Genomic DNA, 14,495 nt, shown 5'->3' on the forward strand with positions numbered 1-14,495 from the left:
GTGGGCCACAAGAGTGCAATCAAAGCTTCGATTTTTTTTTTATCCGCCTCACAACTCCGACACCTACAAAGAACAGGCGGCCCTTCAGTTGTGGCCGCCATCTTGACTTCCTGACTTCTTTAAATTGCTAACTAGGGAATTCTGGGAGTTGAAGTCCATACATCTTAAAGTTGCCAAGGTTGAGAAAAACTGCTTTAAACCATAAAGCCGCAGAGAAAAGAACGAAGAGAACTAGATTATTACAAATGCTGTGTTAGGTCCCTTTAAAGTGTTTGTATGCTACAGGTGAAGCAGAAGTGAGGGAAATTGTGTCCAGCATTAAATGTGCAACCTCCCTGCACATCCCTTGCATTTGCCTTCCATAAAATTAGAAGTGGTTACTTTGTAACCTAATTAATAGGGCTATCAATTAAGCAGGGCTTCTCTCATCATCTTCTCCCAGTAGGGGGCAACACCTAGCCAAACTTGGCTAAATTGAAAAAGCTAAGCAGGGTCAGGGTTGATTAGTACTTGGATGGGAGACCAAGAGGCTGGCTGAGGAATTCTGGGAGTTGAAGTTCATGCATCTTAAAGTTGCTGAGGTTGAGAAACACTGATCTGCTCACCCTACTTTAAGACTGACATTGGAGATGTCTTCTACTCTCTTAATTCTCTTCTATTGGGACACTGGAGATCTAGAAAAGATGCAAAAAGGGTAACTGAAAGGATTATGATGGAGCAGATCCCCCGTGTGAAGTACAGTATAGATAACAGAGTGAGATTTTTTTTTTTTTTACTCTGGGTCTCAAAATGTTAGAGCTTGAGGTCATCCACTGAAACTAAGTGCAGCAAGCTTCAGACCCAACACAAGGAAATATTTTGTCACATAGCATATAGTTAAATTGTAAAATTTGTTGCCAGCAATTATGGTAATAATAGCCAGTTCGGAAGATCTTAAAAAGGGCCCGCATGGATTCATGGAGGATCAGACTACCCATGGGTACTAATTGTGATGGTGGTTTATTGTGCAAGGGTACTAATACTGATGGCAGTTTATTATGCAACAGTAAAAGCAGATAATGACCCTCCAGTTGGGGCTTGTGACCTTTTTCTAAATGCATCCAGTTCTAGGTCCAGGCTGCAAAAATCTGGATGAACACTAGATGGCAGCTAATGCTAGGCGTTTCTGGAACTTTTTACTGCCACCTTGTGGTTATTCAGAGTTTTGCAGCCTACATCTTGTAGTCTTTCCTTTGGGGGGGGGGCACAAAATGGTGAACTAGATGGGCCTCTGACTTAATCCAGCAGGACTCTTTATATCAGAAAAACTGTGTTTCCCCACTCCATCCAAACAAAACACCTGCTGAAACCCTACAGCAACATTCCTACAAGAAAATGACCCACAAAGCCACCTGTATTTCAACCTAATATATCATGCAAATCCTGCTGGCGCAGTTAGTTTATGTTCAGTGTCTCATGCAAACTCAAAAAATTGTTAAATGAACAAACCGTGGTTAATTCAATTAGAGTAGAAAAAAAATATTTTAACAAGGGTGGAGTATCTTACCTCTAGAATTCCTACAATGAGACCAGGAGAGTTGAAACAATCTGGCATCTTGTATTTCAGTGGGACTATCTATGGAAGCTACATAAATTAGATAATGGTTGTGTTTGCACACTGTGCTAACCTCCTAAACCATAAAGCAATTGCACTGGCCAAATTCACACAGTTCACAAACCCAAAGAAACCAATTATGTTTTAACCTGGTGTGTCCTGCAAGCCTAGTCATAGGGGAATGAGGAAACTGGACCTATAAGGGTCAAAGCACCCTGAGTTTTGGGGGTGCACATAAACCAGAGATAAGTTTTTACCTTTACATCTAACGATAAAGCCGCAGTTGAAGCAGTCATAGCTTTCCCTGCCAATACTCCACCCATCTGGGCATTCTCCATGGAAAAAAGGGAAATTCAACTCAGTCCCCAATTTGCAGCTGCTAAATATCCTGCTTCCTTGGTGGACTTAAAGGTAAAGTGTTGACTTTAGCAGTACCTTTGGGAGAGAAACACAAGGGTTTCCCATTTAAGGAACTAAGCTGTTAACATAAATCAGTGTTTTCTCTACCTTGGTGAGCTTAAGATGTGTGGACTTCAGCTCCCAGAATTCTCCAGCCAGCATGCTGGCTGTGGAATTCTGGGAATTGAAGTCCACACATCTTAAAGTGGAGAAACACTGGTGTAGACGAAACCCTCCAGGCTTCATTACCATATTCATTGTCAATCTCATCACAGCTTTTAATTAAAAGTTGGCATCTCTGGTCAGAATTTGGTGGGAAGACTCTCATCTAGAAGGGCAGGTACAAAAAAATATCAGCCACGTTACCCAACTATATTTGTATCCAACCAGTTGCAGGCAGAACAAATATTTTTTTTTAAAAAAAGCGGCTATTACAGGAAAGTTTTGCCTTTAAAGCCAGATGACATGTTTCCTACCGACTATGGTGGAAACCAGTTTATCATCTAGAAGGGCAGGTACAAAAAAATATCAGCCATGTTACCCAACTATATTTGTATCCAACCAGTTGCAGGCAGAACAAATATTTTTTTTTTTTAAAAAGCGGCTATTACAGGAAAGTTTTGCCTTTAAAGCCAGATGACATGTTTCCTACCGACTATGGTGGAAACCAGTTTATTTGGAGACAAGAAGCATAATTTATTCCAAGTTTATTCTGGAGAATAAATACCCTTTAAGATTTCATAGCTGCCACACTAAAACTGATCAACTTAGAACAGTAATAGTATAGCAGTCTCTAGTATTTGGTATGTACTTAGGGTAGCAGTGAAGTGCTGTTCAAGTTCAAATCCATCCTCAGTCACATGGGGTGGTGGTGGTGGTGGTGAATTTGGGCCAGCCCTTCTCTTCCAGTGCAGCCTACCTCACAGGGGGGCTGTTAGGGAGCAAAATGGGAGGAAGGGGCCCTAACACTCAAGCTTCTGAAGGAGGAAGCAGGATATAACTCTAACACGATTATATAATGCAGTACAAAGACCAGGTTTGAGCTGAGAGGGCATGACTGGCCCAAAGTCATCCAGGGGTAGCCTAGTCTGCGGGTCTCCCTGTTCCTAGTCCAGCATCTTCCCTACCATTCCACACTGGGTTTATGACTTATTTGTTAGGGCTGTGTTTCTCAACCTTGGCAACTTTAAGATGTTTGGACTTCAACTCCCAGAATTCCCCAGCCAGCATGTTGGGGAATCTTAAGATGTCTGGACTTCAACCCCAAGAATTCTGGGAGTTGAAGTCCACACACCTTAAAGTTGCCAAGGTTGAGAAACACCGTGTTAGGAATCTAGTCCCACCTTTCCTTCAGGTGCTCATGTCGTAGCCCTCCACCATCCTGTTTTTCCCCACCACAGCATCCCTGTGGAATAAATTGGTCCAAAGTCCCCCAGGGAGCTTCTGTCGCTGAGGAGGGACTAGAACCTGGTTCTCCTCGCTCCTATTTCAGGACCTTCCCCACTAGACCATGCTGAGTTTTGAGCTAAGGCTGAAGGACTGGCTCAGTCTTCTGGTTGAAGGGGGACCAAAACGTGGCCCCTCTACTACCTTCACCACTACCCCACTCTGATCATACATTGAGTTTTAACTTTGTATTGATGTCGTTGCTTCCTTTATTCTTCTTCCCCTGACAGCGTAGTAACTTAGATGGGTGGGTAATTATATTTTGCCTCTTTGTTACTCATATGACTAAATCTTTATTTAACAGCAACGTTCCATGAGTAGATGTAAGTTGTTTCCCTTTTAACAAGGTCCATCCAAAATAGGTCTTCCTTGAACTTGCAGGAATAACTGTCTAGCTTGCCATCAAGGGCTACTGCTTTGTCTGTTTTTTGTTGTGGTACACACACATACACACAGATTATCTCCAGTTATAGTATTTCTTTTCTCTTTTGTACTCTATCCAAGCATCAACCGCCATTTCTACAAAACCTTAAGCCTAACCTCTTCTCTCAGGGGTTTTGTACAATGCACTTAAAAAAAAGTGAGTAGAGCTTTGATTGTACCATCACAGCTGCCATCTTGACTTTTTTGACCATATCCTGTGGACACTTCTGCCTAATTGTTGCCTTTCTTATAGGTTACAGCTGAACACAACAAACTACCATTTCGTCACACTGGCATACAAGGAAAATGCAGTAATGGAATGAATATGCTAGAATTAGTTGAAATTTAAATATTGGTGTAATCCTATGCAGCTCCTTGCCAACCTCATTTAACTATACAGCTAAAACCCCAAATATCAGCCAGCAGTGGTTCTCAGGTGTCACCTTTTTACGTACATTCATTCACACAATCTACATTCACAGGTCCCACTGAATTACAATCTAACCAACCACAGGTTAGTCTACTGGGCTGTAGAAACCCCAAACCTGTGGTTAATTTTGCAACTGATGGATCACAAAACAAGATCACAAGGTTAAGTAATTACAGAGTGGTTGAGTTCCTCATGAACAAGCATTTTGTGAAAATAAATCAGTGTCAAATCTGCAGCAGGACTGGGTGATCTTCTGGAAGCACAGAGCCGTGGCTAGGAAGGAAATCCTGTGCATGGTTATTCTGAAGTTTCAATGGAGCTTGTTTTCAAGCACACACACACTGGGTTCTAGTCGAAAACATCTGAAGTCAAAATGGAGAGGCCCCTAGTTCAAATCTAACTTCTACTATGGCATCAGCAGGCAAGATACGGATTCTCAGCCTCAGTTTCCCCTCTCCTTTTTTTTGCAAACTAGGGACAATCGCATTTCTCCCCATTGCAGGATAACTGAAAGAGCTATACACCTACAAGGTACGGCAAATGCTTGAACGCCAACAAGCATCACATCAGTTCCAAGCTACAGGCCTTTCCTATTTTTTTTTTTTTAATTTTAGGAGCCCGTACTTACCACTTTTGAGGTAGCACAACAGACAGGTGCTGGAGAGGGTGGCTTGGTGGCACTCTGCCCTGGAGGCAGGCTGAACCTTTCACCAGTATCTGGAGGAGGAGAGGAGGTGTGAATCCGTGTTTCTAGCCTCTCCGGTTCATGTCTGTAGCATTCAAGCGGAAATGCTGGCTGCTTTGTTCCCTGGGTGGGAGTTGATGGTGAAGAAGAAAGGCCAGAAGCTAAAAATGAGATACAACGAAACAGTGCAGGTTAGTACACCACAGCATTCACACAGCGCAAGTCATCCAAGTTCTTGAAACGTTGATCTGACACCTTGCTCTCAACAGCTGGATTCTCACCTCACACTGAGCCAAATTGGACACATCACATCATGGTTTAGTGCAATGTGAGAAGCCAGCGATGGCAGTCTGTGAACCATGTTTTGTGAACTAGATCACCTGGGTGCAGCTGACCAATCACAGCTAAAGCAAATGTGGCTTAGAGCAATGTGGGCACTTGGTCATGCCTGAAGCCAAAAGCTACTTGGAATTTTTGTAACAAGAGATACCGCGGAGGAGATTCCTTAGAAGGAAAAATCTGCTAAGTTATGCTTTTCTCTTGCAAGATTGATCAGCGTAGAAAAAACTCTCGCTCTATTTCTCCAGCAGTGGAAATATCGGCAGGAGCAGGTGAACCGCAGACAGGCTGGCCCTGAAATGCCTTACCGCTTCTTTGCAGGCAGATCCAGAACCATCTCGTTCCTTTTCCACCCACATTATTAAAATCTCCCTTGGCTTGCAAACATGCCTCTCCTCTCCTATTTCGCAGACCGCCTGTCTCAAGCTCTGATGAGATTTACGTTGACTTTTCACTTGTGACCACAAACAGACCAGATACACGTGAAGTCTTTTGTTAAATTTTATTTTCAACACTGTCCCCCACCCCCTTGCCCCAGTTACTCCAATATCTTACTTGCTAGCTGATCTTACGACTCGACCGCCAGGTAACAAGTCTTCGTTTTGAATTGGCCTGTCTATTTTGGAATTTAGCAAACCTCTTCTATGATGGCTGTTTTCTCTACTGCATTGTAAACATCTTGCCACCTGAGGTGAGGTTGGCCCCCACTCTTCTGGCCTTCAGGAGGAGCGTCAAGACCTGGCTCTGCCAACTGTTAGAAGTCCTGGCAAATCCAGCATGCCTCATTTGCATGTGAATTAGCATGTAAATTGAGTTGCCCTACAATGCAACTCTGAGGAAGCTGTTCGTTGCCACTCCCACTTCCTTGTTCTCTCTCTTTCCCCCTCCTCCACCCAGGGAGAGGCAGCATGGATGCTGCTCTCTTCATCAGGGCCAAGTGCTTGGGCCTTGTTGATGAGGGATTCTGCCCCTTTCTTCCACACACCTCTTGGCAGCTGTAGGGCTGAGAGTTTAGGGCAAACTATGTAATTAGAAAGAAAAGAAGAACAAAGGAACTTCATCTTTTCCACCAAGATGGATGTAGCAGAAGCAACAAAGAATAAAGTCAGTAAGCTTCTTTTTACTTCTTAACCTAATGTGTCTAAGTATGTGATTCTTTATGCTTGGGAGGGCTGAATGTGTAAGAGCCATAACCTGTGTTTCTCTGGCATGCTCACTGAAGCTATCTAAGATAATTTCCTTTTTCTGTGCCAGCTTCTCAGCTGTGTTTTAAGCTCTGCTCCATTTCAGTGGTTCCAGCAGGCCACCAAACTGGCTTCACCAACTAGCTTGGGGACCCAAGAGTGACAGGCAGCCCTGGGGGTGGTTGGTGGCTTAAAGACGCTCTCTCTGCCTTTGAGTTTCCCTCTTCTATCTTCTTCTATTTTTTATATTTTTTCCATTTTTATAATGGTTTTATAATTTTTATTTGTAAGCTGCCCAGAGCCACTTTGATAGTATGAGGGGCAGTGTATAAGTTTAATAATAAATAAATGAATAAAAATTGTTCCTGTAGGAGTGGTATCTGTAGAGCAGTTGTGGGTTATCGTGAACTTACCAATGAAAGTGGCTTTGCCCCCCCACCCCCACGCCAAGAGAGTTCTGCAGTGGTTCTTGGTTTCTACCGCTGTTCCTCTTCTAGGAAAAGAAGCTTTGCAAAGGGAAAAGACCAGCCTGTCCTCCACCTGCTGAGTTAGCTCTCATCGTCTCTAGATAAAGCATCGGAGCTACTACGGGCTTCCACGTCTAAGTAATTCAACATAGAATTTCGTTTGAAGAGGAGTTAAAGACATAAAAAAAAGTAGCAGCTGCAGTTTTGGCCAGAATGAGGTAAGTGCTCACCAGACAGTTGAGGAGGACACTTCTTGTTTTAGATGTTGCTATGGAAAAGTGGATGCCCCTATGAAGTTTGGAAAAAATGTCCAAAATATGAAATGGGCTTTACTTAAGTCTGTTTAAGAAGTGGACCGTTTTCAGGGTACACATGGACGGGTGCTGCATTGCCAGTCCGCATGGAAATTGACCACAGGATCTTGAGTGTATGAGACCGAAGTTTCTTCCCTGATTCGTGGTCCCTTTTAAATGTAGATATATAATCCTGCGTTTGGAGGAGTGAAGCCTTGCCAGGAATGGAAAGGAGTAAAAGAACGAAGAGCTAAAAAAAAAAAAAAGTATGGAAGAGAAAAAAAGGTGAAGCAGATGGACAGGAGAAAGAATGGAGTTGGCTTCAACTCTCATGGGCAAGAGGAACTGAAAAGCAAGAAGGAAGAACTTGGTTGTGGGGATGGAAGATGATGACCCTTAATATGCTGACCCATTAGTTTTATGAACGCTACTAATCCCTCAGTGCATCACCAGAGGACCTGGTGAACCAAGGAAGGCTGACCAGCTGGTGGGTTGGTTTTATATTTTTGTAGTTGATGACGGTAAAAAGGAGGATGTGGCCCAATCACAATCATATCCTGTTACATCACCAACATGCTTGTAGGTGCTTTAAAAAAAGACTGGGTCCAAGAGGGGTACTTCAGCCTCCCACTGCTCTAAAGGACAGGAAGGGGTGTTTATCATAAATCAATTCCCCTATCCAGGTATGGCTGAATTATACTGCATGCTTCAGAAAATGATTCGGAAGGGAGGCTTTGAAATGCACAAGAGTATGAGCACACTGTCTTTTTAAAGCAGCCACATCTTTTTCAGCCTTCACACAAGCCGGGGGGGACATGGCTGCTTTGATGAGCCAGCTCCTTAAAGCAGCTGCATCTTTCCCCAGGCTCACATGGAAACCTGGAAAAAAAAGTGCAGCCACTTTAAGAAGTGCTGCGCTCACATTCCTACACATGCCAAAGCACTTCTCCTGAATCATATTTGAAAAGCACAGCCATAACTTTCTGTACTTATTCTCAGATAACAGAGGACCGCAGGCTACTAATGCTTGCTTCCAAAGAGATTTAATACAGTTTTTTTCCCCTGGGATGTCTTTTATCTATAACGTTTTGTTGAACACATCAGCATTTGCAAAGTGCTTGAGCTTGTGGCAGAAGCTACCAATAGTGAAAATGACCACTAGAAGGAGAAATCACTGCATTAGCTCTGTTTGCTGAGCCTGATGGGATAAGGTTGTAACAAGCACTAATGGAGTAACAAATCAGTGGAATGGGCGTCTGATAACAGGCTGTGCCAAAATAGAAATAACCAGACATGCAGGAGCCAAGCCACACCATCTGCAACATATAATAATCAACATACCAATAAATAAATATAAGACAGTAAGATGGATTCAATAAGTGATCATCATACAAATGGCTTTTTTGGAGCATTTGAAAGCTACGTCTATCTTTCTCTTCATTTCTAGTGACTTCAATAAAATGCATGCTAGGCAGGGTAGAGAAGCAGACTGGGGAAGTGGGAGCTTCCAGATGAAATAGCTAAGGGGCAAACTGGGCATATATAGGCTGACCATATTTCATTGAGACAAAAACGGGACATTGGGATGGCAAAATGGGGCAAGGCTGGGTGACAGGCTGGCTGGATCAGCAGGCAGGAACTTCTCCAGTTTTCTCAGGCTGGGAATCTTCGGATTCCTCCATTTGTGAGAGGCAAAGCTGGGCTGGAGAGTCTGGTGAACGGTTGTCCCCGACAAGCCATTCCTCCTCTGGCCGTGCTTTTACGTTCTTTTCTTCCCACCATTTCCAGGCAGGAGCCAATTGGCTTCCCCTTTGATCAACGCCTATCAGCTGATCCTGTTTTTTCTTTTTAGGTTTCCTGCCAGGTTGAGCTCTGGCTTTTTTCCTACCGTTTCTGCCGAGCTCCCCCTCCTTCCACTCAAAGCCAGACTGCCTTCTGACAGGTTCACGGGAACTTTCAAATGTTTAAGTAAGGCTTTTAAGAAAACAGGACAAAATGGACATTTATATTAAAATGACGAGATGGTCTGGAAATGTTAAAAAAATGGGACTGTCCCGTTCAAAACGGGACGTGTGGTCAGCCTAGGCATATAGGAAGATGTTGAATGCATTTCCCAGAATCGCTTAGCACCCATAGGCTGAGCACACACACGGAGCACTAAGACATAACGTGGTTTGTTTGATGCTGGCTCTGTGAGTTGCACAGACCTACCCATTGTGATTTATAAGCCATGGTTTATGTTTCTCAACCTCTACAACTTTAAGATGTGTGGACAATTCTCCGAGTTGAAGTCCTCACGTCTTAAAGTGGCGGAGATTGAGAAACACCAGCTCAGGGGGTTGTGCAAACCCTATCCAAAGGAATACCAGGTCCTCTGGATTTCTTTATTCTTTGGCACCCAAAAATGAAAAGGCAACATTTAAAAGGCACGGCAATTATTCAGACCCAGAAGAGACGCCCTCCATGCTGTGGGGCAGTGCCAGGGAAAGGAGGAGTAAACAGGCATGAAAAACAAGGAACCACAGAAAGGATGAATTGCAGATAAAACGAGAATTAAAAATTAGGCCAGCAGCTCCCGAACAGCAAGGAGTAGCTGTCAACTAACCAGTATTGAAGGCCTTTTGATATAAAATGATTCCTATTAAGCTTTTGAAGATTAGTAAGGAAGGAACTTGATATGTCTCCCAAGGCAGAGAGGCTGGGTGCTGCATCTACTAAGACCTTGTGTTGCATTATTGCAACGGCATTGTTGGTAGCAAGACACAGAATGAGACCAAAATGGATGAGTAGGGTCTCATGGAGCTAATAGTCCTTTTAGAGTGTGTTATAACAGAACAGAGTTAATCAACACGACCTACTCTGCAACACTTCGGTAAAGACTATTGATACAGAAGTCCTTCGTGCTTGGAAGCTAAGCTTTTCCATCCTGTTCCTTCCCAAACCACAGAATTCCCAGCTTGTAGGTTGGTTGAAAATTTTGGGATTTGTAATGCATCCTCTCTGGAGGGCTGGAAATTGGAGGAGGATGCTTTCAACGGTCAAACGCAAAGTGCTATTGTTTGTATGATGACTAAAGCAAACTCTGCTTGCATTCAAGAGACAGTGTTGCCCAGGAAATGTGTGAAATTGTCCCTCCATTGCATGGGGTATTTTCTTGCAATCTGGAAGGGCCATTCTCCTCTGTCTTATTATTAGCCAATGAAAATGAATGAATGTATCCAAGAAGCCCTTAAGCTAACACATCCTTGGACTCTGTTGACGTCATGACAAATGTTGAGACAGCCCAACCTTGACTTGCTGCCTTCTGAGTTTGCCCCTTTACACAAGAACCTTTAACTATCTCATGCTCTGTTGGTCTGGAAACCTCTTCATTGCAGCAAACATTTCCCAACTGTCCTGGGCTGTATTCATTAAACAGAACAATGGATTCTTCCTACCCAACCTTTCCCATCTGAGGACATCAGAGGAACTGTGTTGATGAAAGACTTCCCTAGTCCAGCACTCTGTTCCTGCAGGTCTAGCCTGATGACTAGGAGAAACCTTCAAGCATCCCATGAGTGCTTGTCATTGGCTCTTTCTGAGATGTTTCTTCAACTTCTCAGTCTAGCCCAGTGTTTCTCAACCCCAGCAACTTTAAGCTGTGTGGACTTCAACTCCCAGAATTCCCCAGCCAGCACCCCACATCTTTATTTTCATTAACCTTCTGACTGAAACTCAACTTTTCATTCAATAAATAATGAATGTAGGCAACAAAACAATCGATTGTTTCTACTGTAGACTCCAAACTCATAAAGAAAATCTATCGATGGGGTTGCTAAGAATTGACAGCGACTTGATGGCACATAATCAAATCAAATCAGGACTCCAAAAAATGTTAGCTCAAGAAATCTCACTATCTAAAATTATTACACCCTAAAAAGGAGGTATTGTTATTGATTTAATGGATTAATAAAAGAGCACATAAATTACTATAATACTTGTTTGCTATTTTTGAATATTTTGATCACTGTATTGGAGCACAATTGGTTTCCTTTGTAATGCTTTCCACAGCAATTTTATGCTAGTTTTCTGAGAAGGGCTCTGTAGGTATTTCACCAGACATTCTGGGCGTCAACCACCTGTATCCAACAAGCTTCCAAACCAAGATGCCCCTTTTCCACGCCTCTTTGATAGCAGCTGCTGTTGAAGGCATGCTGTTTGGGATCCTGGAGGTACTAAATAGCCATCAAGGCGGATAGCTGTTGACAGCCTGATCCTCAATGATTTCGTCCAGCTCACTCTTAAAAACATCTCAGCTGCCAACATCTGATGATCTGATAGAAAATTTCAGACTTTAGCTCTTGGCTGTGCGCAGAAACCCTTCTTTCATCAGTCTTAAATCTCCCTGCTTTCAGTGTAACGATCGACACCAAATTCCTTGTCATGGAAGACGGGGAAAGAAATTGCTGTCTCTTCAGAAGCATTCAGGGTGGAGCTGGGCCAAATGGGAATGGCAGCATTATGCTGTAACTTGTGCTTCCTTAGTGTGCGTGGCACGACACCCCACGCGTGTGCAAAAGAGCCGAAGCTTGCATTGTAACGGCACAACTCTGCCTTTGCCGTTTTGACCGGGGCAGATTTTCCACACCAGGCCTAGTTTTATAGATCTCTGTCCAGAGGCCTCTGCAAGGGGGTGTCCAAGGGAAGGGGGCGGGGTGAGGGCTCAGCTCCCGTGAGCATGTGGCGACATCGCGCATGCTTGCAAAGGGAGTGGAGCTTGCGCCGGCTAACCCGCAGGGCCCAGTGGGGTCCTGTGCCTCTGTCACACCTCTGCTTTCTCCAGACCTGCCCCACCAGTTTCCTTGGTCTCCATGTGGGTCCCAAAGGGAAGCTACCCCTCTGCTCTGCCTCTTCTCTGCCAGCTTGCTTGCTAGTCAGACTTCCTTCATTTCTCCCAGCCTTGCCAAAAAGGAAGGGATCCTTATTTTCCTTGAAGATTGTGGTAAAAGGCAGTTCCCCTCTTCCAAAACCACCTCAGAAATACAGCCTACCTACTGAGCAGAATGGAAGGCTAAACGTGGATGGAAAGGCCCCTCTCGGGCTCTTTTAGCTTCCTGGGCAGAAAACTCTGACACTGCCAAGAAGTTGGGCCACTGTAAGGGTTTGGGATAGGTTTGGGCGAGAGGTGCCAATTTCCGTGTCTCGTGACCCCCTTCTCCTTCTCCTTCCAGCGACAAGTTGCGTACATGCAAACACACGTTTGAATTTCAGTTCCAAAAACAAACAGCCACTAGAGTGGTCAATGGTGCTACCTAGCGTGCTTCATTTACGACCAGTGGCATGAAGCCTAGAGAATAGCACAAGCTGATCCTTGAAGTTCGCGTACCTTTGGAAGAGAAACTGAATGCGACAAACATGGGTCAAGCTGACCTGCACTCACCCACCACTGGCGTACAGAGGGGAACTGAAATCCGGATACATTACAACAACTGAGTGCTCAGCTTTGATTTCAGCTAGATAAGGATGGTGCCCTTCCGTATCTACAAAGATCTACACTTACAAAGCAGAGGTGACATCATTCTAAAAGCCATGCCCTATATATCCTGAAAAGAGGAACAATCTCTGGTTGAAACCACAAGGCACATCAGTATGTGTCTTCTCTGTCCAAAAAACCTGAGGTCTTTAATTGGGAATAATTATTTCTGTTATGGATTCAAAGGCCAAAACCTGTATCGCTCCAAGGCACAGCATAACATCTGTCTAAATCAGTGTTTCTCAACCTTGGCAGCTTGAAAATATGTGGACCAACTCCCAGAATTCCCCAGCCAGCAAACTGGCTGGGGATTTCTGGGAGCTGAAGCCTACACATCTTCAAGCTCTGTATATCTTCAAGCTCCATATGTCTTTTCCCATGGGGCAACTGCAGAAGGCTGCCACATGAGCCCAGGAGAAAGTAAGCTGCTTTAAGAGGTTGCAGTCAACTGTGTTGGTTGCAACCCCGCTTCCTGAGAAGTACCTTTTCGCCCTCAGATCCAAAGTACTACCCAGCATCTTGGTTCTTTCTAAGAAGCCAGTTTGCTAAGTGTAAGAACTGGTTTGCTCAAGGTGGAAAGCTCCATCACATAAGCTCACACCTGCAGCTAAAATGGTACAGCCCAAACACAGGTTTATCACCTTGATGATCCCCGGCTAGTGCTAAAATGGTCTTTTGGGGATTGCTTATCCTGATACTCTTGTACCGTTGATGCAGCTGTGGGAAAAGCAGAGAAAGACCTCCAATTGCTTCTTCTAAAACCTCAGAACTGCAGATAAAACAAAACAATTCAGTAAACTGTGAACATTTCCAGCACGATAAATCTTCAGGCGTTTCCAAGTTTTCCAGAGTTCCATTTCTTGAAAGATGCACCACAAATATCTTCTTGTAATTAAATAGTGGAAGATAGCTACTGATTTTCCTTCAATACTGCATAACCTGAGAGATTTCACAGCAGCATTCCCAATTTATGCTTAATAAATTGTCTGGCTTCACTCAAAGCACTAAACTACAGTGTCAATTGAGCACCTGGCGATCGAGAGAGGACAATAACAGAAGGAGGAAAGGTTAGTGTTTTGCTCCCAAATGCCAATGACTGCACCATAGACTGCACCATATAATAAAACGGAAGGTACGCAGGATCAGGAAATCTGCATTGTGCTCAAGATCAGGAGAGAAAAAAGACGTTTTAATGCCACTGCAAAAATAACATGTGGTTTATAGAGGCAGGTGCACTGGGCTAAGGTGATTGGGCTACAAAATAAGGTGCTAAAGCAATTAATCCCACTGCATGGGGTTTGATCTGCAGCAGGCAGGCTTCGCGGTTGGTGCTGAACAGGTTTGAGACTGAGTCAATTCCTGCTTTTGACATAACTCCAAAGGATCTGAAGAGGCCATGCCAGTGATGAGAAAGAAGGGGTGGGGGGTGGAAATGGAAGAGGATGCTGGGGAAGGGAGGATGAGAGGAGAGGGAGGGAACCAGCTGGGTGCACAGCAGTGTTTCCCAGCCTCAGCAACTTTAAGATGCATGGACTTCAACTCCCAGAATTCCCCAGCCAGCAAGGAGAATAAGCTCTCAGGGTCTTTGGAAGTATATATAGGGTTCAAATCAAAAGAGCGTTGGTTGGGTGGTGCATAAGTGGAATCTCTGGCCACCAATCCCTTTATAAGCCATTCTTGTAGGCTGATGCCACCTGGAAAGGAGGACAGAGCCATGCTTCAG

The 14,495-nt window shown here is 44.1% G+C and overlaps 1 protein-coding gene across 5 annotated transcripts in view; it reads right to left on the reverse strand.

The window, feature by feature from the left end:
* Positions 1 to 14,495, reverse strand: part of PRKAG2 (protein kinase AMP-activated non-catalytic subunit gamma 2) — a 160,451-nt gene that overhangs the window by 51,454 nt on the left and 94,502 nt on the right. For 4 of the 5 annotated variants that reach the window (XR_010067926.1, XM_063303362.1, XM_063303360.1 and 1 more), the window contains one exon: positions 4,921 to 5,138. Coding sequence is in view for 3 of the 5 variants with exons in the window: in XM_063303362.1 (XP_063159432.1) it covers positions 4,921 to 5,138 (218 nt within the window). In the remaining 2 variants the exon portion in view is untranslated. Of the gene's footprint in view, positions 1 to 4,920; positions 5,139 to 14,495 lie in introns of those variants that run through there. The other variant, XM_063303364.1, reaches the window with a different exon arrangement.

Source organism: Candoia aspera, chromosome 4, assembly GCF_035149785.1.
Source record: "Candoia aspera isolate rCanAsp1 chromosome 4, rCanAsp1.hap2, whole genome shotgun sequence".
NCBI lineage: Eukaryota > Metazoa > Chordata > Lepidosauria > Squamata > Boidae > Candoia > Candoia aspera.